The 20,096-nt window shown below is 47.0% G+C and overlaps 1 protein-coding gene across 3 annotated transcripts; it reads left to right on the top strand.

Moving 5' to 3' along the window:
• Nucleotides 1-412: 412 nt before the first annotated feature.
• GTPBP1 (GTP binding protein 1) lies at nucleotides 413-19,895 on the top strand. 3 transcript variants are annotated; one of them, XM_048300059.1, is made up of 14 exons: nucleotides 698-2,060; nucleotides 3,263-4,413; nucleotides 6,114-6,225; nucleotides 8,638-8,818; nucleotides 9,866-10,214; nucleotides 10,667-10,790; nucleotides 12,670-12,784; nucleotides 13,238-13,382; nucleotides 13,525-13,707; nucleotides 14,501-14,636; nucleotides 15,155-15,333; nucleotides 15,846-16,043; nucleotides 17,152-17,193; nucleotides 17,632-19,895. In XM_048300059.1, exons 3-14 carry the CDS (start codon nucleotides 6,120-6,122, stop codon nucleotides 17,722-17,724), a joined length of 1,851 nt encoding a protein of 616 aa, XP_048156016.1. In that variant the 5' UTR covers nucleotides 698-2,060; nucleotides 3,263-4,413; nucleotides 6,114-6,119; the 3' UTR covers nucleotides 17,725-19,895. The 3 variants fall into 3 exon arrangements, with proteins under 3 accessions (XP_048156014.1, XP_048156015.1, XP_048156016.1); XM_048300057.1 differs by lacking the exons at nucleotides 698-2,060; nucleotides 3,263-4,413 and adding an exon at nucleotides 413-629; XM_048300058.1 differs by lacking the exons at nucleotides 698-2,060; nucleotides 3,263-4,413; nucleotides 17,152-17,193 and adding an exon at nucleotides 413-629.
• The last annotated feature ends 201 nt before the right edge of the window (nucleotides 19,896-20,096 follow it).

The following is a 20,096-nucleotide window of genomic DNA, read 5'->3' on the forward strand; positions in this document are numbered from 1 at the left end:
CTGACACAACTATCAGTGAAAAATCCCCTCCTTCTCACTGGCTATCCCGTGAGAATGCCCACCCACCAGGGCGGGCTCTGTTGCGGCACCTGGTCCCACCCAGGCCTTCGAAATCCCTTATTCGATTGGCTGTCAAGGTTGTCTGTCACGAAGCCCAGCTCTCCCATTGGACAGCCGGTCCCGGGCACGTCGAGCGGGCTCTGTTGTGTGTGTGTATGTGTAGAAAACAAGCCGAGCTGGCAGTGCTTCTCCCATTGGCTTCGCGCGCTGCGAGGGGGCGTGGCCTGTCCTCATGAATAATCACGAGCCACCCGCTGTCGCCATGGCAACATGCAAATTTAGCCGCTGCGCCCCCAGTGATTGGCGGGCGCCGCCTTGGCGGGCCGGGGGCGGTGCCGGGGCGGAGGGGCGGAGGGCCGGGCAGGGAAGGGAAGATGGCGGCGGCGGAGCGGAGCAGATCCCCGGTTCGTGGGGGGTCCCCGGTGCCGGCCTGTATGTTCGCCCCGGAGCCCGGCTCCCCGGGCGGACGGCCTCGCGTGGCGGCGGCCGCCTGTCCCCTCCGCGCAGCCTTCGATGGCGAGGACGGCGAGGCGCTCAACGGCGAGCCCGAGATCGACCTCACCAGTAAGGTAGGCCCGTCGGGGGGGCGGGCGGCGGCGAGCGCCATCACCCCGCCGGGCCCTCGATGCCCTCCTCCCTGCCGGTCGGCCCTGCCCGGGGGGCTGCCTCTCCAGCCTGGCCGCTCCCCGCACCTCAGAAGAGCGAGAGGTTGGGGCCCGCCTACCTCTGCCGGGACGGGAGGCTCCCCTGAGCGCTCCCCCGGCCCCAGCATCACCTGGGCGGGCGGCAGAGCCGGCAGTGCCGTGTGGAGGTGGCCGGGAGAGGCGCAGTAAAAGTTGTCCCGTACCCCGGCCGGGACAGGAGGGTGCTGGCAGGCTGCTCCGCCCTGCGCCTTCCCCGCCTCGGCTGCCCGGGGGGAACGCCAGCCCGCAGTTGGTCTAGCATCCTCAGGAAGCGCAGGGTTTGGAGCTGTCATCTGCTGCAACGTCCCGCTGACGTTTGCCCTCCGCGCTGGGTCTCTGTAGTTATCTCTGCTGCCAGTTGTACTAGTTCCTGGGACTTTCTCCACAATCTTAAAAGGAGGTCAGAGCTTGTAACTTCTGAGCACAAGAGCCCAGTGACAAGGCTGCTTTGCTCTTGCAAACAGTGTTAAGTCAACGCAAAAAAGGCTTGTTCATCTTGTGCAGTTCCTTTCTAGGATCCCAGTGACAAAACTGTGTGGTGGTCTTATTTCTGTCAGAACCAGTTCTCACTTCCATCCTGCAGGAAGGTACATTGTAGTAATATGTGTGTGCCAGAGCCTGCCACAGACTACATTAGCTGCCTTCTGTCACTGTCTGCTATTTTTTTTCCTAATTGGCTGAGCTCTTAACCTGTTTACCTTTTGCTGCCACGGGTTTGATGCACTGTGGTGCTATCTCCCACTCTAAATAGTCTCCTGCAAACCTCATTCGGTCCACTTGTAATTATGTGATCCAGAAGTCAGCATAGCTGGTGTTTCCCCCTCGTTTTCTGTCGTCCCTCCTCTTCATGCTTCCAGCTTAAGTTGGTCCAGAGTCCTGGACTTTCTTGCCATCTCTGCACAGAGAAACAGAAAGAGAAATTGTGTCTGTGGACATGGAAAATTTTTTTTCAGTGCATGACTGGGTATTTTACAATGTGGTACTGTATTAAAACAAATGCTATGAAGATGTGTTATAAGATAGTAAAGAATAGAAGTGAAACCTGTAGTATTTATTGAGCCACCTGTTCGTGCCTTAATGAGCTGGACAAGATTTTTATACAGGATGCCAATATTGATCTGTGCTTTGTCTTGGATGTGACTGCTGTGGAAGAGGGCCAAGGAGGATGCCAAGGAGAGCATCACTGATTCTTGACAGCCAGGAACCTGACCAAAACTCCAGCAAAGAGAGAAGAGAGCTTTTCTCCCACAAACTCCTATTTGTGGTGTCAGTCTGTTTTCCGTTCCTAGAAGTCTGCAGGTGCTGTGGAGGTGGTAGGTAAGCATTTTTTTTGACCTTTATTACAATTTACTTTTCCATACAGCACTGTGCACCTGCTGTCTTTTCACTGGACTTTTCATTCATCCCCATCTTGGATGAGAGCTAAAACTGTGAGCTGTGCTCCATGTTTCCAAGTTAATCTCCCACTGTGTGCTCAAAACAGCAATCCCATATGGTGAGAATGCAGTAGCTAACCTGCGCTTCCCCGACCCCCTCATCTTTTCTGTCTTCTCACTTGAATTGTTCCACTCCAGTCCCTACTTAAAATGGGGACTCCCACTGCAGTCAGTTTGTCTGATAGTTGCTAGTTCTGTCCTGGTCCTTCTGACCCACCCCCTGGCATTGTTAATACTTTTCTCCCAGTCCTCTCCCTGTGCATTCACTGTAAGGTGAGCTCTTTTTTAAAGAGGAACACTTTGAGATTCTGTTATCAAGTGTACCTTGTCAGCTGGTCAGGCAAACAGTTCCATTCATCAGCATAAATTCATTATCATGTTGATCTTAATGGGTGTTTGTTTTCCCTTCAGTGCCAACACACTGCAGTAGTAATCAACTTTCAGGTCAAAAACCATAGCACACAAGGCTGTTAGTGAACCTGATACTTATATTAGATCTACATTGACAACAGAACATTAATAGCACCTGAACAATGTATGTCTACAGGGCATAGAAAGCAAAATACGACACTACATAAGATGCCTTTCCCCCACCTTCTCGACGGCTCGTGGTGGCCTTCTAGCCATGCAAAGTGTCAGACTCTGTTTTTCCAATAAAGAGCAGCACTACGTACCACGTAGTATTTGGTTTGCCTTTAATACTTATAGTTTGTCTGCTTCATGGATACAGGATGCTTTTTTTGTAAGGACTGCCTGTAGTAGTGCTGGTATAACCCGAGCTCAATCTCGCTGGTGTCTTGAAATTGCTGTTAATTAAAGCTATGGCCTCTTGCTTGCTGTTGGGCAGTGCAGAATGGCACAGTCCAGTCTGTCCCCCAGGAGTAAGCCTAGGCAACTGTAGCTGTTACCCACCTCTGGTGTGTGTTAAATCTCCAAACTGATCAGAGGAGAGGCAGGCAAAGCCGCCTTGCCCCAGAGATTGGGAAGGGACTTGAGAGGTGGCATTTCGAACTTGTGAGGTATGTTTCCTTCTGCTGTCTTAAGAATAAAACAATAACTAGTTGTTACTTTTTTGCCCTATAGGAAACCTGAGGTTGCTAGACCCGCATGGCTCCTACTGATAACTGCTCGTGCCTGACAAAGTGGAAAGAACAAAACTGAACGTTTTTGACTTTGTGAAAACCTCTTAAAAACATGCATTCATAAGGCAGGCATGGAGGGGGTCGCTCAAAGGTGAAAAGCAAAAAAAAGCAGAGGGGCCAAAATGGAGGGCTTCTCTTCAACAAAAGAGATGACAGAGAACAGGCTCTCTCCATCCAGGAAGCTAAAGAGATCTTCAAAACAGCACGTCAAGTCTTGCAGTGACCCAGGAAACTGCAGAACTGGCTGGGGCTGTGACTGCAGAAATAGTTGTCAGAAGCACTGAGCAACATTGGAAGGTGTGACCCGTGAAAGCTGCTATTTTATCTACAGATACTTCTCTTGATGTCCTACTATGTCATATCAGCTGTAAGTTTCGTCGGCCCCGGAGTAAACTTTGGAGGCAGTCTGCTACTGGAACACCCTTCAGGAGCACCTTTGCATGGCAGTGGAAGTAGCAGTGTGGGGGAACAGTGTTTTGAGCTGATGTGAGCGAGTCTGTGCTGTTTGAGACCCCCCAGCCCTCCTGCCTGGCAACGTGAGGAAAGGGTACAATGAGCTGCTGAGTGCCTTGGTACTTGTTACAACACCCTGCCTGCTCACACTGCTGAAGCACTTGGACTCATAGAAAAATAGAGCTGGTGATGAGACTTGAAGAAACTGAAGTTGGTGTGCCCTGCACCGGTGGCCCCTGTTATTTTATTGATCTTTGTGTGTGTTACAGCCTGTTTAATAGATCTTCTGAGTCCCTGACTTGTGCTGGTGCACTGGCCTAAACAGTGATCCTGTCTGCTGTGCTTCCAGGAATTCCTGAAAGTACTTGCAGAGCAAAATGAGCCCTACACATCAAAACACAGCCTTCCATTCCTGCCCAGATTGGACCTCTCAACAGTTGCTGATTCCCCTCTCAATACATTTACATCCAGTGGTTTCCCTCAAGAAGACAACGAAACTGAAAGGAAAATGGAACTGAAAGAAAAACTAATAAAAGCAAAACTCAGTCTTTCGTAGCATGAAATAGAAGGACTGTGACCTTCCAGATAAGAGTGCTTCAGTACCCTTTGCAGACCATGCCAAGTAGTTAAAAGGCTTAGGTAGGGCATGTGTCCAAAAGGGGCACGTGAAGGTGATTGTATCTGTTGTAGCTGTCTGGCCCTTGCAGACAGATCCCTGCTCTCTGGGACCCTTAACATTTGAGAAAAGAGTTGCTTTGGCAGCCTTAAACCTTCTAACCAGCACCTGCTGTCTGTGCTTCAGTTCCCCAGCGTGCATCACTATAGTTTTGAAAGCTGCTTAAGTGTTATTTGGGGGTGGGGGGGGGGGAGGGGGGGTTGTGGCTTCCTTTACATTCTAGATTTCCAAAAAAAGCCTTCATCAAGTGTGTCATAGTAGTGGGAAAGGTAGTTTCTGTTTGAAAACACATTGTGTTAACTGTGCTAGCAAGTCAGGCTGTGTTAGAGAATGTTGGGCAGACTTGAGGATGTTATTGTCAACTGCTGTAAACCATATGTTTTAGGCATATCTAGCACAGATTTCAGTCTCAGTGCATAGTGAAGGGAAGTGCTTCTTTCTGGGTGTGATTTTGGGATGTGTATGTAGGGACAACTGTGGATGTCATCGAGTGTTGTAGTGTGGCACAGGTGTGCCTACCCATAGGGCTCTTGGTGGGTGACAGCCTTTATAACTGTTGCTAAAAGTGCCTTTTTCACAGAAATGTGTATCTCAATCCCTATAGCTGTCAGGCTACTGTACTGGGGTGCTCAGCCACCAACAGATTTGTAAGCATGGAGGCAGCCAGAGAGCACGTAGAGTGGCTGATGGAGGTCTCCTTGGTCTGTCAGTCTGTCACTGCCATGCCACCATTGTGGCTGCTCTGTGCAGGTGTCCTCAGCTGTACTCTGTAAGCAGTGCAGGTTTCTGCCAGAAATGGTGGTATACCATTCAGTTCTAGGAAAAATCATTCCTGAAACACTCTCTTGTCCTCATTTTCTGCTTTGTTTCTGTTTTATTTTTTCATTCTCTTGATGTTCCTGCAGGGAAGGTCAAAGGAAGTTTGATTATTGCAGTAGCTGCAGTCAAAGCTTGTTGGTAACACAGCTGCTGGCCTACAAAACTGCAGCTCTCCACTGGTGAAACCTCCAGATGTACTCAAACAAATTGCTTTGTATGCCTGCCCCTCAGCACTGTAGTGTAAAGTACCTAAAAATTGAAAAGAATGCTTATTCATGTTCTCTCCTTTCCTTCTGCCCCCTCAGAAAACAGAAGGGGACATCAAATATGTGAAAGACTTAGGAGAAGCTCTGGATTTTGGTGCCCAGGTGTTCTCTGCAGTGAGGTCTGGTTGGCTTTCTCTGGCTGTCCAGTCATGTTTCAGGGGAGCAGCAGCACTCTTTGCAGCAGAGACTGTGGTGTACCCAGCTAAGGAATTTCTGTGGAGAAAATACCTCCTCCCCTTTCTGTTTTCCTTGCATGAAAACGTATTGGAGTGTTCACTTAAATGTGGCTTTTAAACACTGGTTACATCAGAATTAGATGCTTGGTATTCTTACTTGCTTTGAAGTGTATTTTCCAGCATAAATGAACTCTGAGCTCAGACAAACAACCTTGTGCAGTGTCACAAGGAAATAGCTGTCAGCAAAGCTGGTTTAAAAAACAAAACAAAACCATCGCAAAGCGGTCCTGGAAAAAGAGTCCTTCTCTTTCAATAAAGCGCACAGATTGATTGTGCTTGTAACTGAAGCTGGTTTTGAAATTGTTTGACATCTGCAAATGGATATTCAATCTTTTTTTCCAGCTGGTGATGGTGAGTCCAACTTCAGAGCAATATGACAGTTTGCTCCAGCAGATGTCAGAACGGATCGATGAGGGATGTGGGGAGACCATCTATGTCATTGGACAAGGATCAGGTGAGTATAGCTTCCCCAGCAAAACAACAAAAAATTATAAGAAAAACATAGTTCATCTAACCGGACTGCTGCTGAAGGTAATGCTTACTTTTCCAGAATAATGTCCATGAAATATAGCAGAATATGTGGGACAGATTCTTTTCTTTTGTTCCTGCCAACAACTGTCTTATGTAGTGGAGCTAAACATATTTTTTTATAAAATCATGCAAGTTCTTTTTTGGAAATAATGCATATCTTGTCTGAGCACACCAGGAAAGACAAAGAATCTAAAGTTATAGTAACAGCTTTAGTACAGACGTCCTCAGTGTCTGCGAAGATCTTGTTCTGTCTGATATTGTTCACTGCTCTGTTGGAAATAACATGTTTTTACCCCACAGGAATGTATTATAGATACTTCACATAGCCAAAATATATGCTGCTGACTTTCTTTGTTAGTATGTGTCTGTACTGTGGAGGGAAAGCTTTTCCTTTGCTCAGCATGAGACCTTTATTGTCACATTAATTTGTGTGTGGCTGCTAGTCATTTGCCTTTGCAGATTTTAGCAGTTAGCATGGAATACCTTTTTGTTCTTTTTGACAATTTGAATATTTGCATCTGATGCTGGTAAAATAATACTGAGCATGCCCTTGCTTTGAAATTGAAATTTCTTTTCTGAATATAAAATAATTGTCTGTAGTTATCATAAGGCTAAAGGCATGTTTCAAGTATACTGGATGTCTACTGGATATGAAGTTGTCATGCTCAGACATTTGCTGTGTTTGAGGAAGAATATGAAACCCTGGTTGTCAGTGCCAGGGTTGGCTGAAATAATGGAGGGGGGGAGCTGTGTAACCTCAGAACTGTGTGCTTTTTGGGTTTTCTTGGAGTTTTGTGAAGCAGCCAACTCAGAAGAGAAGCCAGAATTAGATGGCCAGTGTTCATGCAGCCAATATCACAGGGATTATGCTCTTGTCTCCAAGCAAGCTTCCCACATGTAGTCTGAATCCTTGGTGTTTGGGATAAGCACATCTGCAGTGGAGATCTAGCTAGTCAGGCTAGTACCTGCTTTCTCTTCTAGGATACCTTGTGAGAGTGTTAACTGGTGGTTGTTGCAATGATATACTTAGAAGTAAAATAGGAGGTTAAACTTCTGACTTCATTTCGTGTTGCAGCGTAGTCAAGGAAGATGGGGATATTTTCAACAGAGAAAGGATCTTGGTATCCCTGCCACTGTCTCTCCTTCTCATTCCCTTTCAGCATCTGATTTTCATCATCCCAGATACCCAACTCAGCTGACTGAGAAGCGAATGAAGACTGACACAGGAAGCTCATTAGTTCACCAGTAGTGACCTTTCCTGTTCTCCCTTGGCTCTTGCCCTTTCCTGGCCCCTACTTCTCGTTCCCCTCCTATAACCCGAGGCTCAAGACATGGGGCTTTTAGTTTTCCTCAGTCTCAGCCAGTTTATGAGCGAGGTTGGAAATTGCCTGGTAACTCTGCTAGTTTTAGAGGTGGGCAGTAATTAAAATGCTGATAAGTTCATGCAAACTGCAGTTCCTGCTTACCAGCTGATGAGTCAGCCGTGCATATGAGCATGTACACATGGCAATGACTTTGGTCATATGGGTGCAGTGTGGCTCTCCACCTTTGTTTGTTGTTTTGTGGGTGTTTTTTACCCACAGAGGAGATTCTGGGGTGAAATCTGTGCACCTTCACAGCACCTGCATTGGAAAAGAGACAGTGGTGGCCTTGACCATGTCTAGATAGTTGCCACTGTCATGCTCTGACTGTCAACTCTTCTGCTTGGGTGAGCTGCTCAGAGGAAGCAGTGCCTCCTTGTTTTTTTCTGGTCTTACGTGCTGTCAGCATTTCTTCCAAGTGCTAGGATGAAGGCAGTGAAACATGCCAGAAGCATTGTTTTAACTGGCGTATATGGGGGCTAAAGAAATTGCTGTGCAGGTCAGACTTGCAAAATACGTGTATTTGGGGTGTGGTTTTATAAAATAAGCTGATTGTTTACAGTGGTCCCACATTTACCACTAATGGCTAATTGTGGTGATGTTTCAGTCTGAGCTTTCCTTTTGTTAATGCTTTACCTTTTCTTGCAATGTGAGAGGAGATACTTTATCTGATTGAAGGACACAAAGTACTTTCAATACATGAAGTAAGGGAATTAGACAGAAATGTGTCTTCCTTGCCAATCCCTACGTATTTACTTGTAAAAATTGTGAAGAAAACTCCTCTAGATGAAAGATGGTGCTTTTCTAGTGTCTTTTAAGCCTTAGAGTGAAGACGATCCCTTTTCATTTTGGGCCAAGGGTGCTTATTCTGCGTACACATCTGACATCTCCAGTCCACGTATAAATCCCAATGGGTGTGCAGGTCCCAGGCAGGATGACACTGACTGCTCTTTGTCTCCTCAACACCACGCTAGATGGGACTGAGTACGGTCTGAGTGAGGCAGACATGGAGGCGTCCTACGCCACGTTGAAGAGCATGGCAGAGCAGATCGAGGCAGACGTGATCCTCCTGCGGGAGCACCAGGAGGCCGGGGGCAAGGTGCGCGACTACCTCGTTCGGAAACGTGTGGGTGACAACGACTTCCTGGAGGTCAGGTGAGGAGCTGGGTGGAGACAGGGTTAGTCAGCAGCTCAGCTGCATTTTTACTGTGTGAGCAGTGCGTGGTGCTGAGCCAGCAACGCTGCTTCGAGTCTTGGTGTTGGAGCTACCCAACAAAGGGAGTCGAGCTTGACCACTCCTTGGTGATGAAATTGCCTTTTTTTGTTGTTGCTGTCTCTTTTGTGAACAAAGAAAATTTGGAAATTTGCCTGTGTTTAGCAGAGGGCTGTTGCTCTCTGGGTGACAGCCTCACAGTTGGGGGATCTTTTGTATGCTGGGATGCCAGAAGTCACATGTGTGGCTGTATGTATGTGTATATATGCTCACTGCTGGAACACAGTACTTTTGACTAAGGATCCAGTTCTGTTCCAAGGCTGTGATGATCCAAGTCACCTTTTAATGGACATATATTAGCTTATATAACAAGACTTGAGAGTCTGCCCAGACCTGGATGGAGTGGATTTCCAACATTTGCCAACAGCCATTATAGCCACATTGATCAGAGTCAAAGAAGGAGCTTGCTGGAGGACACGGCTATCTCCTAAAATATTTCATCGTTTTTTTAGCTTATCCTTTTCTGGAAACAACGATTTTAATTTTTGTGCTCTACTTAGCGCTTGGCATTGTTGCAGCATGAGAAATGTGAGAAAGGCAGAGGTGTTCTAGAGGAAGTTGGGATTTAGTCTTCCTTTTGAATTGCGACAGTGTTTATGTTGGATAGCAGACACAAGGAGTTGGAATAGAGACGCTCTGTATTGCATCAAGCAGTGTCACGTTCAGTTGACTGTGTTCTGGACACCAGTGAGATGTTTCCACAGTCTTCCACATCCCAGTCCCCAGAGTCTGGGATCTCCACTGTTATTTAATAACTGTAAAAGAATCTCTGTTCTGCTTGTGAAGATCTAACATTTTTTAATCTCTGTTTGAAGGTTAGGGAGAAAAAGCCATTTGCAAGAGCAGTGATGTTTGGGTTTTTTTGATCACTTCTGTTCATTTCTTCAGGTACCATATTTTACCAGGCTCCTTTTTCCTTTCCCCTGCAGGGTAGCAGTGGTTGGCAATGTGGACGCAGGGAAGAGCACCTTGCTGGGTGTCTTGACTCACGGCGAGCTAGACAATGGCCGGGGCTTTGCTCGGCAAAAGCTCTTCCGCCACAAGCACGAGATCGAGTCAGGTCGCACCAGCAGTGTGGGCAATGACATTCTGGGCTTCGACAGCGAGGGCAACGTGGTGAACAAACCCGACAGCCACGGTGGCAGCTTGGAATGGACAAAGATCTGTGAGAAATCCACCAAGGTCATTACTTTCATTGACCTGGCTGGTCACGAAAAGTACCTGAAAACCACCGTCTTTGGCATGACCGGCCACTTGCCTGACTTCTGCATGCTTATGGTAGGTAGCAAGAAAGATGGACCTTACCAGCTGGAGGGGGGCTGTTCACAGCTTTAACAGCCTCAACTTCTTTCCTGTTGCAAAGTGCCTGTGGGGTCTTGGAGGGAGGCAGCATCTCACATTGCTGGAGAGCAGAAGCCTCTGTGGCTATCTCTCCTGTACTCTGAGGCGAGTGCCCCAGCACTGGTCCCAGACAGGCCCAAGGTTTGTGATTCTTGAAAATGGATAGATTTCTGAATTCTAGAAAACCTTGTTAAAACTGGGAAGAAATGAGTCAGTCTTCTGCCAGTGGCCAACAACATTTGAGATGAGCTGGGCCTGGTCATACGGTCCCAGTGGCACATCTACAACCTAATCACAACATACTGCACATCTGACACAAGGCCTTCTTTGTAATCCAGCTTCCTGCAGAAGGAGCATTGACATCCCTGTATTTTATATCTCTGGTGTAGGTTGGGAGTAATGCTGGGATTGTTGGAATGACCAAGGAGCACTTAGGCCTGGCGCTTGCACTTAACGTTCCCGTCTTTGTTGTGGTGACCAAGATTGATATGTGCCCTGCCAACATCCTGCAAGGTGAGTCCTACAGGCTCTCTCCAGGGCTGTTTCTTACCTCTGTGTGTGTTGCTGTCCCCTGCTTGGGTTCAGGAATTACTGCTGGAAGAAAGCTCCTTTATCTGGTTCTGACTGCGTCCTAAACACCTTCCAGAAATCTATCCTTTTCCCTTGCTCATTTTGCAGGTGGTTCACTTACACTCATGATTTCAAAATTACCTGTGCTGGGGACTCAACTGAGCAGCCCAAAAGTGTTTGCTACAAGGTTTTGCTTAATTGAGCTCTAAGAGAAGCAGCATACAGCTGGGGTTTGGGCTTTGCTTTCTCTCTGGGTATTTAAACCTGGAGGAAGAGTTTGAGTGTGATCTTAAGCTGTGATCAGACTTGATCTGCAGCAGCTGTTAGTGAAGGGGCAGCTGCTTGTTACCTTCTGCTCACCTGAGCACTTCTCAGGTACACTGGCATAACTACAGCAGCTCCTTCCTCTGTCTGAACAACCAAACAACACTTAATAAATCATGGTTTAAAGCAGCTGCGTATGGGCTATGGTAGCAGGATGGGAGGCAGGACTAGACACAAGCAGGGATGGCAGTAAGTAGCATGGGCTAGTGTTTTTTTTCTCAACAGCACCTCTAACCCCAGCAGTGTCCCATTAACCCATGCATGATGTTTTTTCGGGCTGTGACCTGTTCTCACTTCTAAAACTCTCTTTAAGCATTTCACACAACTTCAGAAACATGCTGTGGTTAATTGGAGCAATGGGTTTTTTTGATAATCAGTCCTAAGGATCAGGGAAGTGAATGCTCCTGGTACTGTCTGTAGTTCAGTTCATTACTATAAAAATCCTAAATATGTGTCAGGCAAATAGATGCATGTGATCAGAAGATAATCTGTGTATCTCTAGACTAGATGTTTGGCAAATAAACATAAGGCCTGACCATAAGATAATAACTGGGAAGGAAGGAGAACCTTTGGCTCAGCATGAGGAGAGAAGAGCTGCTCTTGGGAGAAGCTACTCCCTCAACATGCTCTGTTTAAAGTAAATAGACACAAGATTTGACTCAAGTATATCTGTGAAGAGCAGATGGCCTCATTAGATGTTTGTGTTTCTGTATCCAAAACATTACTTTCCCATAGGCAATAATTTGTTTACAAAACTCTGCCTAATTGGATTACAATTGTTGAACATAAATGATTTGCTCTTTTAAGCCCTTAGTGCCCTTTTTTGTTTTTTTCTTTGTTTATTGTCAGGCACTTTGTAGGAGGCTGATGCTAATGCATCAGGTAATGCCCCTGCTGGCTGCTAGATACGAGGCTTAGAAAATAAGTTAAAAAGAGGCAAAAGCTGAAAATTGGGAGCCATGAGATTTGTCCCAACACTGATTTCTGAATATGGTCCACCCACATTTTCCCAGTCTATGATGATCATCTTTGCCTCTTGCATGCTTCTTCAGCCTCCTAGGGCAAGTTAACTCCCAGGGAAAATATATTGAGGTTTGCTTCGTCAAAACTGATTTCCAATTCACATATTCTCAAATATTTTTGTCAGTGAATCTTAGTTTTCAATTAATTCACTAGGAAAAAGCCTTTCTAGAAAGAGGAAATAACTGCTTAAAGCTACTAATAGACAGCTATAAAATGTCTCCTTCACAGCATTGCAAACTTGTCTGTCTCTTCATGTATGGTGTCACTTGGCAGCAGGCTAGCTGGCATGAAATGGAAGATGGAATGGCTCCTAAGTCCTACCTGGGCTGCAGCAAACTCATAGTCTCACCTTTAGCCATCTTCTCCTGTCTTATCTGTGGCCAGAGCACCCGTCTCCCTTCGGGGAGAGACCCCACAAAAGTGATTTGTAAAGACAGGAGATGCTGCCCTAACAATATTCATTTCACCCTTTAAGAAACCCTGAAGCTGTTACAGCGACTGCTGAAGTCCCCAGGGTGCAGGAAGATTCCCGTGCTGGTTCAGAGCAAGGATGATGTCATTGTAACAGCCTCCAACTTCAGCTCAGAGAGGTAACGGGAGTAGAGGAGAATCATTTCTCTTTCAATCCTATGTGGAGACTGGGTGAGGAGATCCAGAGAGTCCCATTGTTTAGATGTGTGGAGGTTGCATCTGCCATGTGGTGTGTTGATTCCATAAGAGTGGTGATTTTGAGGTTGACCTGCTTGTGTTCCCCTCTCTGAGGCAGAAATGAGAGGCTGCTTCTGGGCAGTCTGCAGAAGACAGCAGGGAATTCAGCTTCCTTCAGTACTGGAACCTTACACCTTTTCCCAAATGTCATTAGAAGGCAGAAGTAATGTTTCAGGTTTTCAAACATGGGGTGTTGTGCATCTGACTGCTTGCCAGGCTCTCCCTTCCTAGCACTGTGTATTGAATTCAGTCCCAAGATTTTGGATGTCTCCCTACATGTGGAAAGCCAGGTAGGAAGGTGAACTAACTCCATTTTCATCAATTTTCCTTTACAGGATGTGCCCAATTTTCCAGATTTCAAATGTCACTGGGGAGAATCTAGATTTGCTGAAGATGTTTCTTAATCTCTTGTCTCCACGGACCAGTTACAGGGAAGAAGAGCCAGCAGAATTCCAGATAGACGATACTTACTCTGTGCCGGTAAGAGGCCTGGTATTTGCAACAATGTTCTGTTCCCTCTTCTAGGTTGAAGAAGGTATCTCCTCTAGAGAGGAGAGTTCTAGAGCTCTTCTGCTGGCCTGGTTGAGTAACCACAATTCCTGTTTTTTCTTTTTTGGCGTAGGGTGTAGGAACAGTTGTCTCTGGGACGACACTGAGAGGCCTAATCAAGCTAAATGACACCCTACTGCTGGGGCCAGATCCCCTTGGCAACTTCCTCCCTATTGCTGTCAAGTCCATCCACCGCAAGAGGATGCCCGTCAAGGAGGTGCGGGGAGGCCAGACCGCCTCCTTTGCCTTGAAAAAGGTGAGATGATCTCCTCTAGACCCCCAGAACAGGAACTGCCCTCCTGATTTTTGAGTGCTCTCGGAGTTCAGCTGCAGAAAGGCTGTTTCTACAAACCTCAGCTGCCTCATTTTGCAGTGGAATGAAATCCCATAGAATCTGTGGTTCCACATCCTGGTTTTTTGTCCTGGGAGCTGCCAGGGGATAGTAATGCCACTAGGTAATGATGTTGGAGTTACCTAAGAAAGTGGAGGCATTGCAAGAAAAGGCTGCTTTTGTGCTGGAACTGCATTAGTAGCCTGGGCAGCGTATTTGCACTACTCCTCTTGCCTTGTAGGACCGGCTGCATGATTTGGGATTTAAAATTCAGCAAAATTCCTCTTGTAAAAGGTTTCTGTCAATAGAAGCTGCACCGATTTTAAGGGGATATAGTTTAAGCTATACCATATTTCATGTGTTCAGACTTTTCATGTTATATTAACAGACATCATGATTTTGGGGAGATATTTCCTTGGGTAATGTGCAACCAGGATGTATGTTTTGCTTTTAAAGGATCAGTGAGGTAAATGTGTCAGTTTCCAGCATTTCCAGTACTCTAAAGCTTCTTTATGAGCTTTAAGGTGAATTTTATTTTTGCAACCTTTACATAATATCCTGTACATAACATACAGCTAGGCAGCTCTTGCTTTGCCTTTTAGTGGGCATGAGATAGTATCTGTGAAATCCCTTAGGATTCTGCTGGATGCAGTCAGCCAGAGCAGCAGATTTCTTCCCTGGAGAATCATGCTAAGGTTTTTTGTGTCTCTGTTTTCAGATCAAGCGTTCTTCCATCCGGAAAGGCATGGTAATGGTGTCACCCCGCCTGAATCCACAAGCCTCGTGGGAGTTTGAAGCAGAGATTCTGGTGCTCCATCACCCCACCACCATCAGCCCACGGTATCAGGCCATGGGTACGTGTGGCAGTGTTGGTTTGTCTTTGCTTCCCAGTGGTAGCAGTTTGTATCAGATCTAGCCTGAGATAATTTTGCTCCTGATGTCTCTGCCAACCTGAATATATGCCATAGTTCCTGGTTTTGCCTTTCCCAACATTGTGGAAGAGATAGTGGGGGAGGCTGTAAGGTAAAAAGGAGATGTGTGCCCTCAAGTGTACTTGGAACCTGCCTGTGCTGTATATCCATGGTGCAAAGATTCTCCACTTCCAAATGCTGATGGAAGGACTCATTTTGGGTCCTGCCCTCTAGCCCAGCTGCTTGGCATGTAGAATTCTGTAGAGGGTGCTTCAGGCCAGGCACAATTTGAAGGCAGCTGTGCTAGCTTATGTGCATGTTCTTTTTGGGGATGGAACAAAGGCAGCTCCGTGACCTGTATAGCCTTTGCTGAAGGGTGAGGAGCTGCCTTAGATGTGTCTCTGAAGCTCGTTGCACTAATGGCCCTGGCTGCTGAAAGCCTTTGTGCTTTACATTCACAGTGCATTGTGGCAGCATCCGCCAGACAGCCACGATTCTCAGCATGGACAAGGACTGCCTGCGGACAGGGGACAAAGCCACGGTGCACTTCCGCTTCATCAAAACCCCGGAATATTTACACATAGACCAACGGCTGGTCTTCCGGGAAGGCCGCACCAAAGCTGTGGGTACCATCACTAAGGTAAAGGCTGCCAAGGGCCGCTTGCTTTGCCCATTAGCTGCTTCTTACACTGAGAAGCCAGCAGGAGAATCCGAATAGCTCTGGAGAAGTGAGGGAAGAGAGGCTGTGCTTCAGCCACAAGCATCAGCCCTGATGTGGGTCGCGGATGACCGATGTGCTTTGTCGTGTGGTGGGTCTTTAGCTGGTGTGAATGAGGGAACATAAAGGGTGGGGCTGAGCCAGATGCTGCTGGTTCTTAAGGCTCAGTCTCTTTCTGAGACCATCTTATAGCTGGTCTCTTTGAGTCACGTTGTAGAGGTTAGAGTGCCACCTCAGCCAAGTGGCCCTTTCCAAGGGTGGGAGCTCAGAGCTCTAGGTTTCTTTGAACAGCTGCTGCTACTGCTGCATTCTTCTCCTTACAGCTGTTTTTATAAATTCTCCTGAGACTTTTTGTTAAAAAGCAACATTGAACCTCGCCAGATCAGCCTGGCTATTTTAATGCTGAGTTTGGCCTCTCCCTTTGCAATTTGCAGCTACTCCAGACCACCAATAACTCACCAATGAACTCCAAGCCACAGCAGATCAAGATGCAGTCAACGAAGAAGGGAGCCATTACGAAACGAGAGGATGGTGTTCCCGCCTCTGGGATGGCAGCTGGAGGCCCAGCAGCTGGGGATGAGGCCCCCTCAACAGCTGCAGCGCCACTGACACCTACTGCCCTGCAACCATTGGTAAGTGAGGAAAATACCATGTCTGTCCAAGCTGTTTGTGTCCTGGTTTCACCTGTTGGAGGAAGAGCAGTCTAAAGCACTAGCATTATCCCCTCACACCTTGAACTCACCTTGCCACAGAAATAAACAGAAATATGAGTAGTCTCAGAGCAGAAATCATAATTCTCTGATGACTGGGTGACTCCATGGCTGACCTTCCAGCAGACAGCAGCTCAGGGTGCTGGGACAATTCAGGTTGGACCTCCGGAATTGTCTAGTCTAACCTCCTGTTCTAAATAGGATTAGCTGTGAGGTCAGACCAGGTTACTCAGGGTTTTATCCAGTCATGTCTCAAAAACCTCCCAAGGAGGAAGACTGCACAACCTCCCTTGGCAACCTGTTTCACTACTTTGACCATGTGCACAGTGAAAAAGTGTCTCTATAAACCCAGTAGCTGAACTAGTGAAACATCTAACAACCAGTCACAAAAGGGGTCTTCGATGCCTGTAGGAGAGGTAGAAAATCCCTACACTAGAGAAATTACAACCTAGGTCATCTGCCCTGTCAAAAGAGGGAGGATGGGGACATCCAAGAAGAAGGAAAGGCTTTACATTTCTCTTTAGAGAAATTTATCCGGGTTGTTTTGTTGGTTAGGACTTCTCAGCTCAGCTTGTCCATGAAGGATACCTAGTGTTTCTGGCCTGCAAGGAATGGAAACTCAATTCTCACTGCAGGTTTTGGGAGCCTATTTATCAGCTTTATTACTGATAGAAGAAAGGTCTTCTCCTTGTAGGGTACTTCCTTAGTAAGTGAAGGGTTCAGGAACCAACTCCATCAAGCAACAGGGTGTTCGCCTTCTTAATTCTAGCTGTGTTAGTTGCCATGGTCAAATTTCACCCTCTTGAGCCAGACTGCTCATCAAAGAGGACCCCCTGGCAGGGATTCTCTCCCTCTGCATATGCCTGGGGCTTCACACCAGTCCTCCATCTTGTCCTTGTCTTTTTGTAGTGTCACTGTGATTGTAAGTAGTGCTCCAAGCTTGCTCTTTGTTTCATCCCTCCCCCTGAGACTCTGGGTTGCTTTTGTTCTTGCTTACGTCTTCCTCTCTCTCCTTGCTGCGTCCCCTCAGCCTGCACTGGATGAAGAGCCCCACATCCGTGAGGGCAATAAGGTATTTGGCTGCTCTCAAAGAGAAACAGTGGGTTTGCTGAGGTTGGGAAGAGAGGTTAGCAAGAGAGCCATGGTAGGGAGTGAGGGGCTCTCCTTCAATTCTGCACAAAGTCAAGGGAGCCTGAGACCTTGATTTCCTATATGCTGAACCCCATGGCACCTGCTGGCTCTCATGGGAGTGAAGCATTCAGAAACTTGGGAAATCAAAGTCTTCCCAGCTTGAAGGGCAAAACTTAATGGTGCATCTGTTTCTCCTCCTTTCCTCATGGTGTGTTTGCCTCCCTCCTGCCATATCTCCTTCCTGCAGTAGTAGGAAGCTGAGCAGTCACAGCTGCCCTGCCACTGTTGGCATGTGTGTGTGATCCATCTGAACTCCTGCTGTGTTGATATCCCAGTTGAGGTGTTGCTTTGCACTAAAGTCAGTCTTCCTGTTTTTCAGTCAAAAGTCGGAGGAGGAGGCCGTCGACGTGGGGGTCAGCGCCATAAAGTGAAATCTCAGGGAGCCTGTGTGACTCCTGCCAGTGGCTGCTGAATTTCTTGTTCCTCCTCTCTCTGAGGAATTCCTCCCTTTCCCTTCATTTCTTATCCAAAAGATCCAGAGCAGCATAAACCAAAACCCATCCCAGCTGATTGGCTGCAGAAGAATCGTCCCTCCTCCCTGCCGGAAGCGATGGAGAGGAGCATAATTTATAAGCTAATGAAGGTGATAAGACAAAGAACTGAGTAACTGACACCTTCCTCCTCCCCCTGTTGACACATTTTTGTACATCATGGGCTTAGTTTTTATTCTTATTAGTTTTTATTATATTGTGTGCATGAAGATGAGAGGAGAGTCTGGATAGAGCTGCAAAGAGCCAGTTAGTTGCCTCCCTCCTCCCTCACCCCTTTCTGTCCACAGGACTTGCTGCTCTCCCCTATTGGCTGTCTCAGAACCAGGGGTTATCAGATGCCTGAAATTTCACACTTGCGAAGGTTAAAACAGGTTGTTTAGGATAGCTCCATGGAGCATCATGTCATCACCACTGTGGCCTCATGCCAAATATGTTTTGGATTCCCTCCCTCTTAAACTATTTCTTAGTGGATTTAATTTAATGTTGTAATGACTGAAGTTTGAAGGAGATGGTGAGAAAGTTCCTTAATTGGAGATCTAAGAGGGAAACAAATTGGAAAGCAGTTGTTGATGTTAAGTTCAGGGATCCTATGCTCAATATCTTCAAATAATGTTGATAGCACTTAAAATTTTAACTAGCAACAGAGTTAAATGTGCAGACACCCACCCTGTTCCCCTTTTCCCATCGTGCTGCTTTTCCTAGTGTTTGTCCAGTGCACATTGGAGCAAATCTAACCTGCCTCTCAAGGCTGCAGCAGCTCCACTGACAGTATTAAGAATAGTGCAGGAGCACTCCGTCCGTCCCTTGAGCCAGAGAAAGCCTTCTCACCTCGACAGACTGAGGTCCCAGGGGGCAAGTTCTCTTTGGAACAGAGACACCCGGCTAACATGACCTCCCCTTGATTTTGTTTACCCCAAGATTTCCAAAACGTTTTTGGAACTCACTGGCCAAACTTTGCCGTGGCAAAGAGGTAGGATTTGTTTTCTCCCCTCTTGGCAAAAGAGGGCAGTGATTAATTGGTACCAAATTTATAGAAGTGCTTTCAAGGTGGGAAATACGTGGTAATGTGTCTGACTTTAATTTAATTTCTTAAAATATTTTATTTTTGTTAATGAGAAATTCTGGCTTCTCCAAGGTGGCCCTGCAAGGATAGTTTACAAATTACTGTTGGAATGGTTTTTTTAACCATTTAATGAGTTTTTCAAGTGATTGATTCCCTGCTTATTTTGATCTCTTTTCTTCTAACCCTGCCTTCTCGCTTGGCTCTGATGAGGACAGGCATTATCCTCTGCCAGCTTGTGGTGAGCTCTGGGAGCATGGTAGCATTTTGAGGAGGAGGTGGCATCCTCAGCAAATCATGGCTCTCCCCAGCAGGCGCGGTCAGGCTCAGTTTCTCTGAGGGCTTCCTCCTCCAATGAAGGACTTTTATTTTAATTAGAGGGAGACTGCAAAGTTTCTGTCCCTCCTTAGCGAGTTGTTCCTGTTCCTCACTCTGTGTCACCTGTGTGGAGTTCATTCCAGTTCACCTTGTGACTTGGGGTAGGCTTCCAGGCCGGCTGAGTGGCAGAGCGCATCTCCCGCTGCCAACACCAGCACTCCAAGAGCATTAAGCGGCACGGGAGAGGTGAGAAATGTGGTTTGGAGACGAGGGTCCTTTGCCTTAGAGACTGCAGTGGGCGGAAGCGGGAGGTCAGACAGTCCTTTTCCAAGCTATGTGCCTAAATACCAGCACTCTCCTGGCGAGGGAGGAACTATAGGCGGCTACAACACTAATAGCACCCGCATTGTGAGGGGGTGTGAGGTGTGGCTAAGCAGGGCACGAGGGCCTGGCTTGTTTGTCTTCTGGCCCTGTAGCAGCATCGAACTGCATCTGATTTCACTGCCCTCTGCTTCTGAGGGGAGCAGGGAGCTCCAGGCGGTTTTCTCTTTCTCCATTCCTTGTGCTCCAAATGAAGGAGACGGCTGAGACTGAAAGAAGGTTCACTTCAATTTGTGCAAAGGAGGTGGTGTGATCTCTCTTTTGTGACCAGCATTTACAGATCACTCAGGCTCGTGTGATCTATAAAATAAATTTTAAATAAGTTTGTTCCAAGTAAAAGTGTGGCTTCTTGATTTTTGTCCCTCTGGAAAACCAGGCTGAAATCCAAAGGAAGCAGGTTTGCCTAGCACCAGGTTCTTTTGCTGGCTACAAGAGAAGAGGCTATGCTCCTAAGTGACAGCAGGGCAGGGCATGGCACAGCACAGGAGAGCTGCTGCTGCGCCTCTGCATAGCCCTGGCAGCTTTTACTCTGGC

This window comes from Corvus hawaiiensis, chromosome 4, assembly GCF_020740725.1.
Source record: "Corvus hawaiiensis isolate bCorHaw1 chromosome 4, bCorHaw1.pri.cur, whole genome shotgun sequence".
Classification (NCBI taxonomy): Eukaryota; Metazoa; Chordata; class Aves; order Passeriformes; family Corvidae; genus Corvus; species Corvus hawaiiensis.

Excerpts from the sequence above, each read along its gene's own strand:
- GTPBP1 (XM_048300057.1), top strand. The coding sequence starts at position 435 with ATGGCGGCGGCGGAGCGGAGCAGATCCCCGGTTCGTGGGGGGTCCCCG. Across the intron at positions 10,791-12,669 it reads CCCTGCCAACATCCTGCAAG|AAACCCTGAAGCTGTTACAG; the intron begins GTGAGTCCTACA and ends TCACCCTTTAAG. Across the intron at positions 12,785-13,237 it reads TCCAACTTCAGCTCAGAGAG|GATGTGCCCAATTTTCCAGA; the intron begins GTAACGGGAGTA and ends TTTCCTTTACAG.